General features: G+C 34.0%; 3 protein-coding genes across 3 annotated transcripts; 2 read left to right on the top strand and 1 right to left on the bottom strand.

The window, feature by feature from the left end:
- Nucleotides 1-874: 874 nt before the first annotated feature.
- LOC123700488 (pupal cuticle protein-like) lies at nucleotides 875-6,441 on the top strand. Its single transcript, XM_045647722.1, has 2 exons — nucleotides 875-1,019; nucleotides 5,412-6,441. Exons 1-2 carry the CDS (start codon nucleotides 1,008-1,010, stop codon nucleotides 6,144-6,146), a joined length of 747 nt encoding a protein of 248 aa, XP_045503678.1. The 5' UTR covers nucleotides 875-1,007; the 3' UTR covers nucleotides 6,147-6,441.
- An 828-nt stretch (nucleotides 6,442-7,269) lies between these two features.
- Nucleotides 7,270-11,253, top strand: LOC123700474 (pickpocket protein 28-like). The gene is made up of 14 exons (XM_045647698.1): nucleotides 7,270-7,542; nucleotides 7,614-7,694; nucleotides 7,808-7,941; nucleotides 8,154-8,360; nucleotides 8,444-8,564; nucleotides 8,641-8,789; nucleotides 8,894-9,006; nucleotides 9,189-9,277; nucleotides 9,367-9,551; nucleotides 9,635-9,720; nucleotides 9,803-9,877; nucleotides 10,039-10,189; nucleotides 10,787-10,878; nucleotides 11,102-11,253. The coding sequence occupies exons 1-14, from the start codon at nucleotides 7,477-7,479 to the stop codon at nucleotides 11,233-11,235; spliced, it is 1,683 nt and encodes a 560-aa protein (XP_045503654.1). The 5' UTR covers nucleotides 7,270-7,476; the 3' UTR covers nucleotides 11,236-11,253.
- Nucleotides 11,244-13,258, bottom strand: LOC123700494 (mediator of RNA polymerase II transcription subunit 31). Its single transcript, XM_045647729.1, has 4 exons — nucleotides 13,113-13,258; nucleotides 12,924-13,013; nucleotides 12,240-12,409; nucleotides 11,244-11,730 (listed from the first exon to the last, which is right to left on the bottom strand). The coding sequence occupies exons 1-4, from the start codon at nucleotides 13,126-13,128 to the stop codon at nucleotides 11,584-11,586; spliced, it is 423 nt and encodes a 140-aa protein (XP_045503685.1). The 5' UTR covers nucleotides 13,129-13,258; the 3' UTR covers nucleotides 11,244-11,583.
- Between the last annotated feature and the right edge of the window lie 456 nt (nucleotides 13,259-13,714).

Raw genomic sequence — 13,714 nt, 5'->3', positions numbered from 1 at the left:
GAAATTTATATTCTCAAGTATCACAATCCACTTCAAGAATTTCATATTAAACCGAAAAGGGCACTAGAACGATTTATCGAAATAAAACCATCTTCGGCAACCTTATGTTTATCTGATCACAATTAATTGATCGTAATTTTAAAGTTTATCTGCTTATTGGGTTCACTTAAATTACAGAATTTTATTCATAATTGATTTACAATATATTATAATATTACATATATCAGAACGTTTGTCCAATCTCAAAATCAAAGGCAGTGGGTACTTTACCGAAATATTCCTAATGAAGGTTTATTTCGTAACAAGATATAAGGCGGAAAGGAAAACGTAGGTAACCCTATAAAAAGTTGTACAGTGTACAACTTAGTTTCCCTAGATCAATATTTTATTTTATTTATTTTCTTTATTTATATCATTTGTTTCTATAAGTATTGCATAATTATCCAATTGATGATGCAGATTTTTTTTAAGTTCTTAATAATTGTTATCAACGGGATAAGTTTTGATTGAAAGTTCTTATGTGTTATAATTACATTTTAATAAAATATTCCTTTTTTTCTTACTTTCAAATTATCCTTAACTCAAATTTTTAAAAAATCCTGACTTTAAAATTGATTCACTTAACTACGAAAATTGTAAGTATTCAAAAAGCGAAATTTTCAAGATCACAAAATTAATAATTTTGGAAGAATATACACATCAAAAAAAATATGATCATAACAAAATAAGCCCAAACATTGCCATTGAAATGTATACCTATGATATTCGCCTATTATCAATGGCATGTCCCAAGACTTTCACGCGCGAGCGCTACGCCACCCCCTCTGCGCACACGCCGAACTATAAAAGCCAGCTCCCGCCCTCATTTCATACAGACGCAAGTTGCACTTCAACATAGCGATTCCTGGAAGACCCTAGTCTTCCATCAGCGCTATACATACACTAAATAACAATTTAACTTCTTTCCTTTTTTCTTTCACTTCTGTGCTTTACTTCTTTACACAAAAATGAAATCCATGGTAAGTACTTTCCGTAAGAGCTTTCTTTTCCTTTGCTTTTCTATTTATTAAGTAAAAAGTTTATCTCCTATAGATACTGTACATTGTCATAAATTTGGTATAAATTAAATTGATCAAATACGATAACTTAATCGATATTAACAATAGTCTAAAACTTCAAATGTATCATTAATCACAATAACAAATGTAATGTTCAATTGATAAATGGCCCAGTAATACAAGGTATTGGCTTACGATAATTTTAATAATAGAGCATTGTATCTGATCTTAAACAAGTTATTGTACTGTTTTCAAACAACCAACCCAATCCTGCACAAAAGCGGATTTAACCTTCATTCAACAAACTGATCTAATTTTGTGTCAGTCCGACAAGTTGTTTTCACAAAAAAAATCTGGCTTTTATCTATTCCATCAAATTAAACATTTTTTCAGTCATTTTAATTACAAAAAAGATCATTAAAATATAGAGCATGCGAATTAAAAGTATTTTCACAATCACATGATTGCGCTCGGTCATCCTCTCAAGTGAAAACACGAGACGGTTTTATTACTTCATTCAATTGTTTAATGATCCGTGAAACGATTAAATAATCTTAAACCTAGACTTTTTCATTATTAAAAGTTTAATTAAAATAATTAGCTAGTTAACATAACTTGCAGTAAGTAGGCCTGTGTCGAAAATTAAAGTTACCGGAGCGTTACAAGCACGCGACTTCATTAGGTCATTGTCATTGCAAACATTTTTTCGATCTAATTTAAGATTTCTTCCAATATATTTAGCGATGTTATTTACTTAACACGAAGCAACTTTTCATTAAAAAAAATACATGTAGAATAAAAATATGTATGGACTAATCAGTGAAATATTATAATATTAATATATAAGGCCCAAAAATGTTATATTGTGTAATTTTTTTTTCTGGTAAGAATAAAACTATCCTGGAATTAATATATTTTACGACTACGTAACCGGTAACTCGATAACTAAATAATAAATTTACAAGATCGCTCAATGTCGGAGGAACATCAAGAAAAAATTTCCAAATAATAATAAAAAAAATATAAATAAATGATTATTGAGCCAAAATTGTATTTAACCAAGTATTAAAATTCACATAAATAGAAATTTAAATATCGCAATCATACGATTAAAGTCAATTATTGTCACAAGTCTGTGGGATAATTACACTATCTTAGCGACCATCAACTTCCTTAAAATATGCTAATTTTGTACGGACCTAAACGTTACTTGCAAATCCTAAACCGATTAGGGCTATAAAAGCTTAATCTTATTTCGTTATTACGATAAAATCAAGAAACGATAATCGTTATTGACAGTTTATAAAAATAATATTTCAAGCACAACACCTACGTTGAACTCAGTAAGGCGATCTCGGTCGGCTTCACCCATAAAGTCATCTCACCCGATCATGAGCCATTTACGCACGCAATGTCAACTGGACCAGTGTTAAAGTCAATTAACAATCACCTCATTCGATTATTATTTCTGCCGCACAAAGACAGCCGCCGACACTAGCGCCGGTGTGATTTTATCGAATTGATGTGAATCGAATGCTTAACGAGGCATTGTGTACAATTTGTAGCCGAAAATTTGTCTTCATCATTATTCAATATGGACATTGACGTATATTTGATTGGTCATCTAAAATAAATTTATGCTCCAAATGCATTATTGCCTTGTTTATTTATATGATAGTTGGGTAATTCGGGTTGCATGGTATGTCTGTAAATTATAGAAATAGGAAGTTTGTAAAATTTGCGACATTTTATAGTCTTATCGGTTCACATGACTTTTAAGGAAGTATATCATCGCTACGGTTATGATTTTTATCTCCTAGATTTCACCAGACTTATCTTGAGACCTCATAACTTTGCAAAAATATTATCGTGATTAAGACTTTCATGACATGCGATTCCTCATCAGTCTACTATCGAAGTTTATCTCCTTTTAGCGCATTGCTGGTGGCTGGGTTTAGGGTCTAAATCCTACATGTCCCATCATGTCATTCTTTAAAATAATTTTCTTAAACGATACCTCCTCATGTCCCCCTAATGCGACTATTACTGTCTGCAGGATGCGCAAATAGAAATATTCCAAAAATAATTACAATAAGCAAAATGGTAAATGAATTTAGGTCAAGACTGACTGACACCTGTAGCGTACTGATTCCAACAACCGTTTCCGCGGCACCCAGAAGTCCAAGCCAGATCACGCTCGCCTCGCCACTCACTAAGGGCTTTTTGTCTGCATTCCATCGCAAGCTTGTTTAGAAGGGCATACCCACGCACACCGCGACACTAATCAATACCACAATTATACCTAATTACGGACCGCCCACCGATATTAAGAGATTAGTGGTTAAAAGTTTATCGGTCTAATGATAAGATAGATTGAAAAACGGCATATCCTGTCCGTGTAGCGCATTAATATTTTCCTTTGTGTGAAAATTTGTTCTTGAAAGATTTCGGAAATCACGACATGCCTAAAAGTTAGATCCTCACGAAGTTGCTACGTTCTTTTCTCAATTTAGATCCGTGGAAATGTAGGTATGTGTAAATATCTATAATAAATAGGGCAAATGAAAAAAAGAACGCAAATGTCAATTTGATATGCGAGGGTAACCAGTTGCTGAATGTGACGGTGGGCTGGTCCGGAAGGCTGGCTTCCTGCTTCTTGACCTTCAACTAGCCTTCAGACCTTGACGCCATTCACTTAGTGCGTTACTTTTATTTGTCATGAATAACAAATGAAAGCGTAGGTTCTTGTAAATCAAAGCCTTTGTCCGAGGGACAGCAATGTAGGATCACATAGGAATAAAAGACCATTTCGAGTTTCTGTATCGTGTTTTTCTTTTTATATTCTTCAGTAAATAATTCTACAGACTCTTTAAAATATTAAATGCAATACTTTAAATTATTATATTTTCCCACTTAAACAATATTTCTTGCACATTGCAATAATTTCGCCACACGAACATAAAAGTCGCAAATCAAGGGCGAAACATTACTAAATAATTTTAACCACGATTTTATCAAATATTTAGTAACGTCACGTGCTTTTAGAAATAATAAAATTTACCCACAATAAAACATTTTCATAACACGTGAGTAGGTTTGCATTAGTATTTGGGCAATTTTGAAACGGATTAAGTGGAATGTGAAGTAATGTTATCTATTGCTTATTCATTCAATGTTCTATGATAGAACTATAATAAATTGTAAATGCACTTAGTTATTCTAAATTTTTTATCGTATATCGAAATAATTTTTGCAAAACGTAATCAGAGCGCATACAAAATTCAGTAGCGCACCAACAATATATTCACAGGCTTATGAATGTTCAATAGGGCGCACAAAATTAGAAACGTCTAAATCAGCACGGTTATTACGTCGTCAATATAAACGGCAGGCGGACAGATCCGATCTGACCACTGCCCTGAGCCCTGACATCATTACGTGATACTGAACTTATACGCTCGCCGCAAATTCCATCATAATCTCATCTTATTTCCATCAATTCTATCATGCTCTATTTATTATTATCACGTAAAAGGGTGATAATGACATTGCTAATAGGTACGTGTTTATGGTTCATTTACCCTTTTAATTTTTTGAGAATCAATGACTATTCTCATTCATGGTAAACGTCATTTCAAGAGAATTTACATAAAAATTGCAGTTATAATACGTTCGTCTTTTACTCTAATAGTTGCATACTTCCAAGCCCCTGGTTAACATTGATACCTGTCGCTAACGTATCAAGGGCTTTCAATTATTATTAATCAATGCAAAAAATATATCGGCACGCTTTTATTCCTCATTCTTTATTCATATTGTTCATGTAATGATAATATTTAAACTTGTTACTGAATAATCCATTACCATGTTTAGCGACTTGATGTGTTATTTATGCAATAATAACACTTTTATTCGCACTCTCCGGATTTAACTGTTGCCGTAACTATGAAATTATTATAAATAACGTAAAATTACGCAGCAACTTACATAAACTAGGGCACAATAAAAATTTAAACTAGCACTTAGAATATTTTAACGACCGGATTTATCAATTAAATATTTAACTATCAAGTTTAACACAAGTAATGCTTGTAATTAAGACTTATTGAGATAAATGAAGGAATACCACATATTTTAGTACTCTAGATTCTAAATAATTATTATCACAATCTTATACGGATTATTATAAATTATAATCCAATAAGCACTGGCACTTGTCAATCTCACTATAGTATTGCACATACTTGTTACAATTATTATTCTCTTAAGATATGACTGTCCGTCAATATTGCAATACCCATATAATGTTACAGTTTCGCGTCATTTATTGGAAATATTTCTCTTTGTTCTCAGATCGTAGTAGCTTGCTTGGCGTTGGCGTGCGGCGCCCACGCATCCGGCTGGGCCGGCCCACCCGCCAACATCGCCCTGTCACAGGACGGACGCAACATCCTCGACACACCCGAGGTAGCACAAGCCCGGGCAGCCCACCTCTCAGCGTTACAACAGGCCTCACAGAACAACCCCAACCCCCAGGACGATGGCTCATACGACCCTCGGTGGGACAACGAAGAATACTGGCAACAGGCTGACCAGAAATGGAACGGTGCCCAGGCCAACCAATGGAACGGTGCCCAGGCCAACCAATGGAACGCTGCCCCCGCCAACCAATGGAACGGTGCTCCCGCTCACCAATGGAACGCCGCCCCCGCTGCCCCATCATGGAACGCCGCTCCTTCCTGGAACGCCGCCGGAGCCGCCCCCGCTCCCGTCGCTGAGACCCCCGAAGTAGCGCAAGCCCGCGCCGCTCACCTCGCCGCCCTCTCCGCCGCCAACGCTGCTCCCGCTCAACCTCAGTGGAACGCCGCAGCCCAAAACCAATGGAATGCCCCCGCCCACAACCAGTGGAACAACAACAACAACGGTGGACACTGGCAAGGACCTCCCGCTCAGATCAGACTGGCCCAGAACGGAGCTGGTATCTTGGAAACCCCTGAAGTTGCTGCCGCGCGCGCCGCCCACTTAGCGGCTCACTCGCAAGTGGCGCACAACGCCCCCGCCCACGCGCCCCAGCAACACTGGAACTGAAGCCCTTCCTCCTTCTTTCCTGGGTACCTGGACACCTCTAGCACGTCACCCGCGTTCCCGGTGACCGCGAGCATATGACGTCCTAGAGAGACGTCGAGATGCCATTCCTTTCCCTTCGATCTCCTCTTCGTTTAGGAAATCTTCAAAGTGCAAGTGCGTCAGCCTATCCCTTCTTATGGCTTTTTGTTACTTTTTTTAGAAATTCTCTCTTAAACGGACTATTATTTGTACATAATACCTAAATAATAAATGTATGTATGCGTAATAAACGAAATATATTAAACGGTAAATTATACACATCTTTTTTATTTAAAACCTTAATGAACAACATTAAGCTGAATGAACATCTACAATATTGCGACAAAAAATGTGTACATTTATACAGAAATACGAATAGCGACAAATGCTTTATGATGAACCGAACATCAGTGTTTAGGTTGTTGGTAATTAAAAGAAAATAAAAACTACAAATTAGAATTTCCTAGAACTATATTCCCTACATACATTAGCAGTGCAAAGCAATTCATTAAAACATGTGTTTTAGCTACAAATGTAATTGTGTTCTATAAATAGTGCTAGCAACGACGCATCACACATCTGCGAATAACTAACTCTACATAAAAAAATATCCAGGAAATATTATATATTAGTAAGCATATATAGGTATCCCTTCGAAAAGTAACAAGTTAATGGTAGATAATTTACTACCATGCACGTAATAATTATTATGTTCGCGTGTTTTTCCTGATGAAAATGATAACAACATACTAGAATAAGGCATTTACGGACATTAAATCTTTATGGACATCTGTCTGTACAATAATTTCTAAATATTTTATGGACATATACCTATAGAGCATGTTCGATTTCAGTCAAAGAATCAAAATAATATCATAGCACGTAAATAAATAAGTTTAAAAAAATAATAACAAACGAATAAGAATTTACTTAAATAAACAAAATTACATTTACACTAAGGTATAAGCAGTAAGACAAATAATACTCGAACAATATATCCTTACTCTACCCCTATCATTTTCCACGCACAGAAATTATAGGCTTTAAAGTAACTTGATTTACGATTAGAAGTTGTAAAAGCAATTGCATAATAAGGTTACAGGGACAAACAGATAATTCGGTGTTAAAATATATAATTTAACCATCAAAGCTAGCATTGGAGGCGTTGCAAGGACGATGTATCATTCGATCGCTGCAATCAACCGATTAAACCGCAAATATTGGCTATGGGAAATTAACTCGGAATGCCGACTAGTTGTTTGCGACCACGCTGGTGCTTTGTCCGCTGTTATCATTCTATGGTCATTATTGTATGCCAAACATGGTTTATAAGAGTCGGGGAAAACGGAGTTCCAAACTTTCGAATGCAACGAAAAAGGTAAAACCGAAAAAGTTATAGAAGAATTATTATAAAATATAATCAAATAACAATACGCATTATAATTTCAGGAAAATGAGTGGGTCCACCATCCTTATTCCTCTTCTTGGTACAGCTGGAACACAAATAAACCTAACACGAACAATATTAAAGTAAGCAGAACCGCGTGTTGATATTATCTAAATTCTACATGAATAAACTAGAAAGATAACTGGATAATTCGTAAATTCGACTTATATCAATTTATTTCCTAAAATATTTTCAGAATTTGAACAATAATAATATAAAGAAACCAAATAATTTCGAAGATCTTACAAATGATCTTCGGGAATATTTAATGACATCTACCTTACACGGCCTACGATATATTGGAGAGAAGAAATTAACCTGGCTTGAAAGGTACGCACGGAATTTAACGAGTGTTTAATTGCACATTTATTTTAAAAACACTGTAAGAAATTAATTAAAATATTCGGCCATTACTTTTAACGTTCTCTTAATTAATATGTTAATGGTGGTGGTAATTTTGGTTAATATTTGTAGAACAATTAATAAAAAATGTTGTACCATAGTATAACCAAATATTATGTAGCTTATTAACTCTATTTCAGGTTTTTCTGGTTAACCGCTTTCGTATGTTCCCTAATATGCGCAGGATTCTTTATTTTGAATGTATATGCAAAATGGAGCAAATCACCCATGATTGTGAGCATAAACCCTGAGGACATGCCCTTGAATAAATTGCCGTTTCCAGCATTAACTATCTGTAACGTCAACCAAGCTAAAAAATCTGTAGCGGAACGTTACGTGGCTTATGGGTATGCAACCAGGCTTAAATAAAGAAGAATACATTTTAATACATAATACATTTCTTAAATAAAATATTGAATGCATATTTAAGCTCTTCGGTTGACCAGAAGCTTTTGGAAAGCCTATGTTCGTCCCAAAAAGACGCCGATCTTTTCGAAGATATCATCGCGGAAAGCGCGGATTGGGATCACACAAGATCATTTCTTATTAATGTGAGTAACGTATTATATAACCGTTAAAATATATTAATATATAAATGTATCTGTTTAAAATAATAATCTCTAACAGGTTACGCAACCGTGTGAAGAAATGTTAGCAATATGCACCTGGGACTCCAAACCCATGAATTGCCAAGACCTCTTCAATGCGCAACTTACTGATGAAGGATTATGCTGTACTTTTAATGTAGTTCATAGGGAGATGATGTTTCGCAATCCGTAAGATTATGATCTTTATTGTGTAGAACTACTTGATTATTCTCAGTACGTATAATAATAATTAAGTATAAGAAATAGTAATATGAATGTGAAATATCTTGCAGAAGAGATCTCAATGATTTGAATATAACATTTCCATTACCTGCGGTCGACTGGACGCCTGAAAATGGCTATCCTGATAATGCACCACAAAATGGATTTCCCTGGAAACCAAAAGGTACCTACTAGAGCGTAGAACTTAACGAAGAAAAAAATCTTACATAAACGGAATGCATTTTCATCTATTTTATGGTATGGGAAAATAGTTCAGGGATTTCCAAGAGAAGAATCTATTAACAATATCTTTAGTCTACCTATCTGTTATTCTTGATTAACTTGATTTAAATATTAATATTTTAGGAATTGGTACAGACCACGGGTTGACTTTAATACTTGATGCTAACGTGCCCGAATATTATTGTGCATCCACAAAAAGCACTGGATTTAAAGTATGTTTTTAATATATAATGTTTTAACGATAAACTATGCCTTAACAAAAAAATTTTCAATAACTTATTAAACAATATCCTAATTGAAGATTCTCCTGCACAATCCAACTGAAACTCCTAAAATTGCAAAATTAGGAGAAATATACGGACCTGGAATAGAAGCCAGAGTTGCTATCAAACCAAGAATATTGGATGCCCAAGCTGCTCTCAAAGACATCGACGTAAATAAAAGATTTTGCTTATTTTCTAGCGAGAAAGATTTAGTTTTCTACAGGTACCTACTATTAAAAAAATGTTTTTGTAAATACCCTCATTTTTTTTCCTTACCCAATATTCTTCTTCTTTTCTTTTTTCTAGAACCTATACTTTCAAAAATTGTCAAATGGAATGTGAAGCACGACGAATGCTTGAAATATGCAAATGTGTTCTATATTTTATGCCAAGTGAGATATATGTATATTAATCGTAATTTATGTAAAACATATTTCATTTACTCGCATAATGGAAAATAAATTCATTTTCTAGAAAATAAAACAACGAGAATATGCGGTAAAGCTGACGCTAAATGCTACAATAATATGAGAAACTACATTCCTGCCGGTAAGCCATTATTTATTGTATCGTTAACTTATTTACGACAGACTTTACACTTTAGCTAAGATCCATATACCTCAATCAAAACTTAACTTAAAAAAAAACTTTTTATTTACAAACGAGTATTTTATTATAATAAATTTTATTTCGTCTATTAAAATAAACAGATCAAACCACATCTTGCGACGAGTGCCTTCCCGCATGCACCGAATTATCTTACTTAGAACGCTTGAGCACCGCACCACTCGATAAGAACCTTATAATGAACTATGCCACCAGCCTGCAGATGTCGCACAATATTACAGCCGAATATTTTACGTACGTAATTAACAATATTGTAGAACCATTATAATTGTGTTATAATAAGATTTGGTTCATCTAACAAATTGCCCATTCCAAATTGTGTTTGCTATTTGACCATCCCCGGTATTCACCGCGCGCAGTTTTTTTCGCAAATCTGTCACATTGAATCTAAAAGACTGCGGATAGCAATGCGAAAAAAATTCGCGCGTTTCACTCAGTCGTGCAAACGTTGCTATTGAGAAGATCCATCCATTACACGACGTGTTTCTCAGTTGAAAACTGAATTCAACAGCCAAATCTCGCGCGAAGTTTTTGCTCAGGGCTCTACGCCCTACTAGGTACTACTAGGTTCAATTCTGATTGCGGAATTTAATACGCGATAAAAATTGGAAGGGTAATATATTGATATGCGGACACAGCATAGATAGTTATTTTTGGATCTACCTTCATATCATCAGATTTCTAAATCATTGTATCAACTTCTGGATGATAAAGGTATCAGGCCCAATGACAATGCTTCAGTGCAATTTTTCTTCTCATAATCGCATTTCATAATGAATAGACATTTTAATATTGAACTGTAAAATGTAATAAACGTTTTATCAATTTCAGTAAAAATATGCTGGTTATACACTTCTACTTTGAAGATAAGACATTCCTAAGATTTACGAAGGGAGAAATATTTGGACTCACTGAATTTTTATGTGAGTACAAAATAAAATATATAATTTCTTCTCCTGATAAATTCTTGATTCACTTTATAGATTGATAGATCATGTTAAAATACCGTAAAAATAAAAGCTATACATATTTGATTACAATAACTATCAGTCATTACATAGACGATGCAAAAAATAGACCGGAAAGAATTTATATATTACAATTTGTTTTTATGTAGCTTGTTTTCATATATTATTTGTATTTCAGCAAATACAGGAGGACTACTGGGCCTCTGCATGGGATTCAGTATGATGAGTGCAGTAGAACTGATATATTATGTCACATTACGCGCCCTTTGCGTAGCGAGACAGAGAAACCGAGTTAAACCATTTGTGAAATAAAAACAGTATTGCTCATTACAAAACCTATTTTATTGAATTAATTTTAGCTTAAACTAATTTTTACAATTATTGGAGTGTATACCAAGTTTTCTTAGAACAAAAATTTTCTAAGTCCTTACTTTGCGCCCCCTTTGCTTTAGGCGTACCCAGAATTTATTTTAAAACCAGATATAACATAATATCGTCTAATAGTTTTGAAAACAAAAAAGGGAATAGAGCTTACTGTAGACATTATAAACAAAATCTAACTTACCTCACACACATTCACCTGTTTGAAATACACTGTCTTACTCAGATTCTTTTAAAGTTCTCAACATTGAATATGATTAGTTACAATTTATGGCCACTTCATGATTGTTGTCTCGGTGGACCGTGCTGGTTGGAATTTGGTGCTGTTGGTGGCGCTGGAGCGTCAGGCGGTTGTAATGTCCTGGTTCGTCTCCTTGTGTAGTGTTGCCACAACAATATTGCCTGGTCATCCATGAATTTGCAAACCTAATGAGAATCAAGGAAATTTTATTTTTTCTATTTTTACCAGTATTAATCTCGATTAAATTATCTATTAAATTATGTGCAGATTTAGGATGTTATGTGGATAACCAATCCTGTAATTATTACAAGATTGGTAAAATGACAGTGTATTAAATTTAATAGTTGTGGAACCAAGGCAAAACAATTTTTTCTATTTAAAGCACTCTCAAATGCTTCTCATTATCAATATCTTTTTTCAATTAACAAATCTTTATTTTCCATTTAAAATCTTTGATAATATTTAGTTTACATTCCAAATAATTTTTGTGTCAAATGACTTGTTATTACTAATTTGTATTACGCGCAGAGGTCATAAGTAAAACCGCGTAACTCCGAATTCGCATAAAACGGGGTAGCGTAAGTCGGTGTATTACTATATAATAAAATTTCTTCTATACTTTTTCACTGCATGTTTTTAACAAAATTAATAAAGTGTTGAGCTCACACACATATACACAAAATCTTGTAATTACCTGAGCAGAGACACACTCCCGTCTAAATGCCTCATGCTGTAGAAGTTCTAGGAAATGCAAACACATTGGATATTTGAGATATCTTGCATATTCTGGCTCTCTCCAATACTGTAAGTACTTCAGGTAGTTTACAAATGTTTGCTCCTTCATATATCCTCTTTGTGCTAGAACTAATACACATAATAAATTTAATTTTTATACTTTTAAAAAATAATATAAATAAGCTTTTTCTTACTTATTATTCAGGTAATTAAAATAAAATGGGTCTTTCCATTATAAGTTTTAAAGCAATAACCACAAAGAAATTCACATTCACGCCCAAGTGGGACGAATGTAACTTTTTCGTTTTCACAGCAGTTTTATTGTTAATTTAATATTTAATACTTAGTTTACAGTTGTTACAGCTTATTTTAATGTGAAACCGTTCATAAGCTTAACCATATGAGTTTATGTGAATATAAATGGCTAAAGTCGAAGTTCAAATTTTTTGGTTCACCTTACTAAAATTTTTATACTGTGCAGGATTGTATGTGTGTGTAAATAATATAAACCACAGTAATAAGGCTTTATATATAATACATAAGTATTTCTTCAAAAAATTAATTACGTATATAAGTCATCTTCATAAAATTAAAGTAGGATAAACAACAAACTTCACTACATACCTACAATGACTTTACTTACAATGAATATAATTGGGGTTAGCTAAACATTGAACAAACTCCAGCTCCACTTGGAATCTTATCCTATTCTGCTCTTCTGTCTCAGTATTTACTGCAACCGAAATAAATAAATAAGCAAAACTCACACAGCTACAATATACATTGTAATTAAAGTACGCAAAATTACTATTATGTTCATATAATATTATACCTTTCGCTGCTAACATTTTTTAATGATCTATATCACATACTATTATTTGTAGAGAAATAACTTTTTGTTAATGTTAGTACATAATAAGTTTATATTAAAAATATTATGAAAATGCATCAATTAGGTAACAAATTAATTGACATTAGACAATCCACAAAAATGACAATTGACAGCTGCCAACTACTGCCAAAACCGTACCAAAACCGGCGAAAACCCACTGACCTCTATAACTAGGTATACGCTGGACTGGCTATCCAAGGATATAAGCTTCTTGGCCAAAACTCATTAGAACCTACAGATTAGATACGATCATACGATATCAGCCACCATAGACAAAAATAAAAAGGAGTCATCAATCTGTGGCCTGTGCATCAATCAGTGATGAAGAATTACCCACACTCCACAGGTGACAGGAATTACTTCATCAATTCTTTCCAAAATCCAAATCCAAAAAAAAGGTTATTTATCAAAAAAAAGAGCTTAAAGCACAGCCAAGTATGTGTCAGAAGTGAAACTTCTTTAGGCGCGTTGAGAGTAAAATTTCAAGGTAACGTCGTAGTGGTCGTAGCAATACCGTCACGTCAAGGATTAAGGTGACGATT

This window comes from Colias croceus, chromosome 19 (genome assembly GCF_905220415.1).
Source record: "Colias croceus chromosome 19, ilColCroc2.1".
In the NCBI taxonomy this organism is placed as follows: domain Eukaryota; kingdom Metazoa; phylum Arthropoda; class Insecta; order Lepidoptera; family Pieridae; genus Colias; species Colias croceus.
Note: the sequence above shows the minus strand (reverse complement) of the source record. Positions and strands in the feature narration are given on the sequence as shown.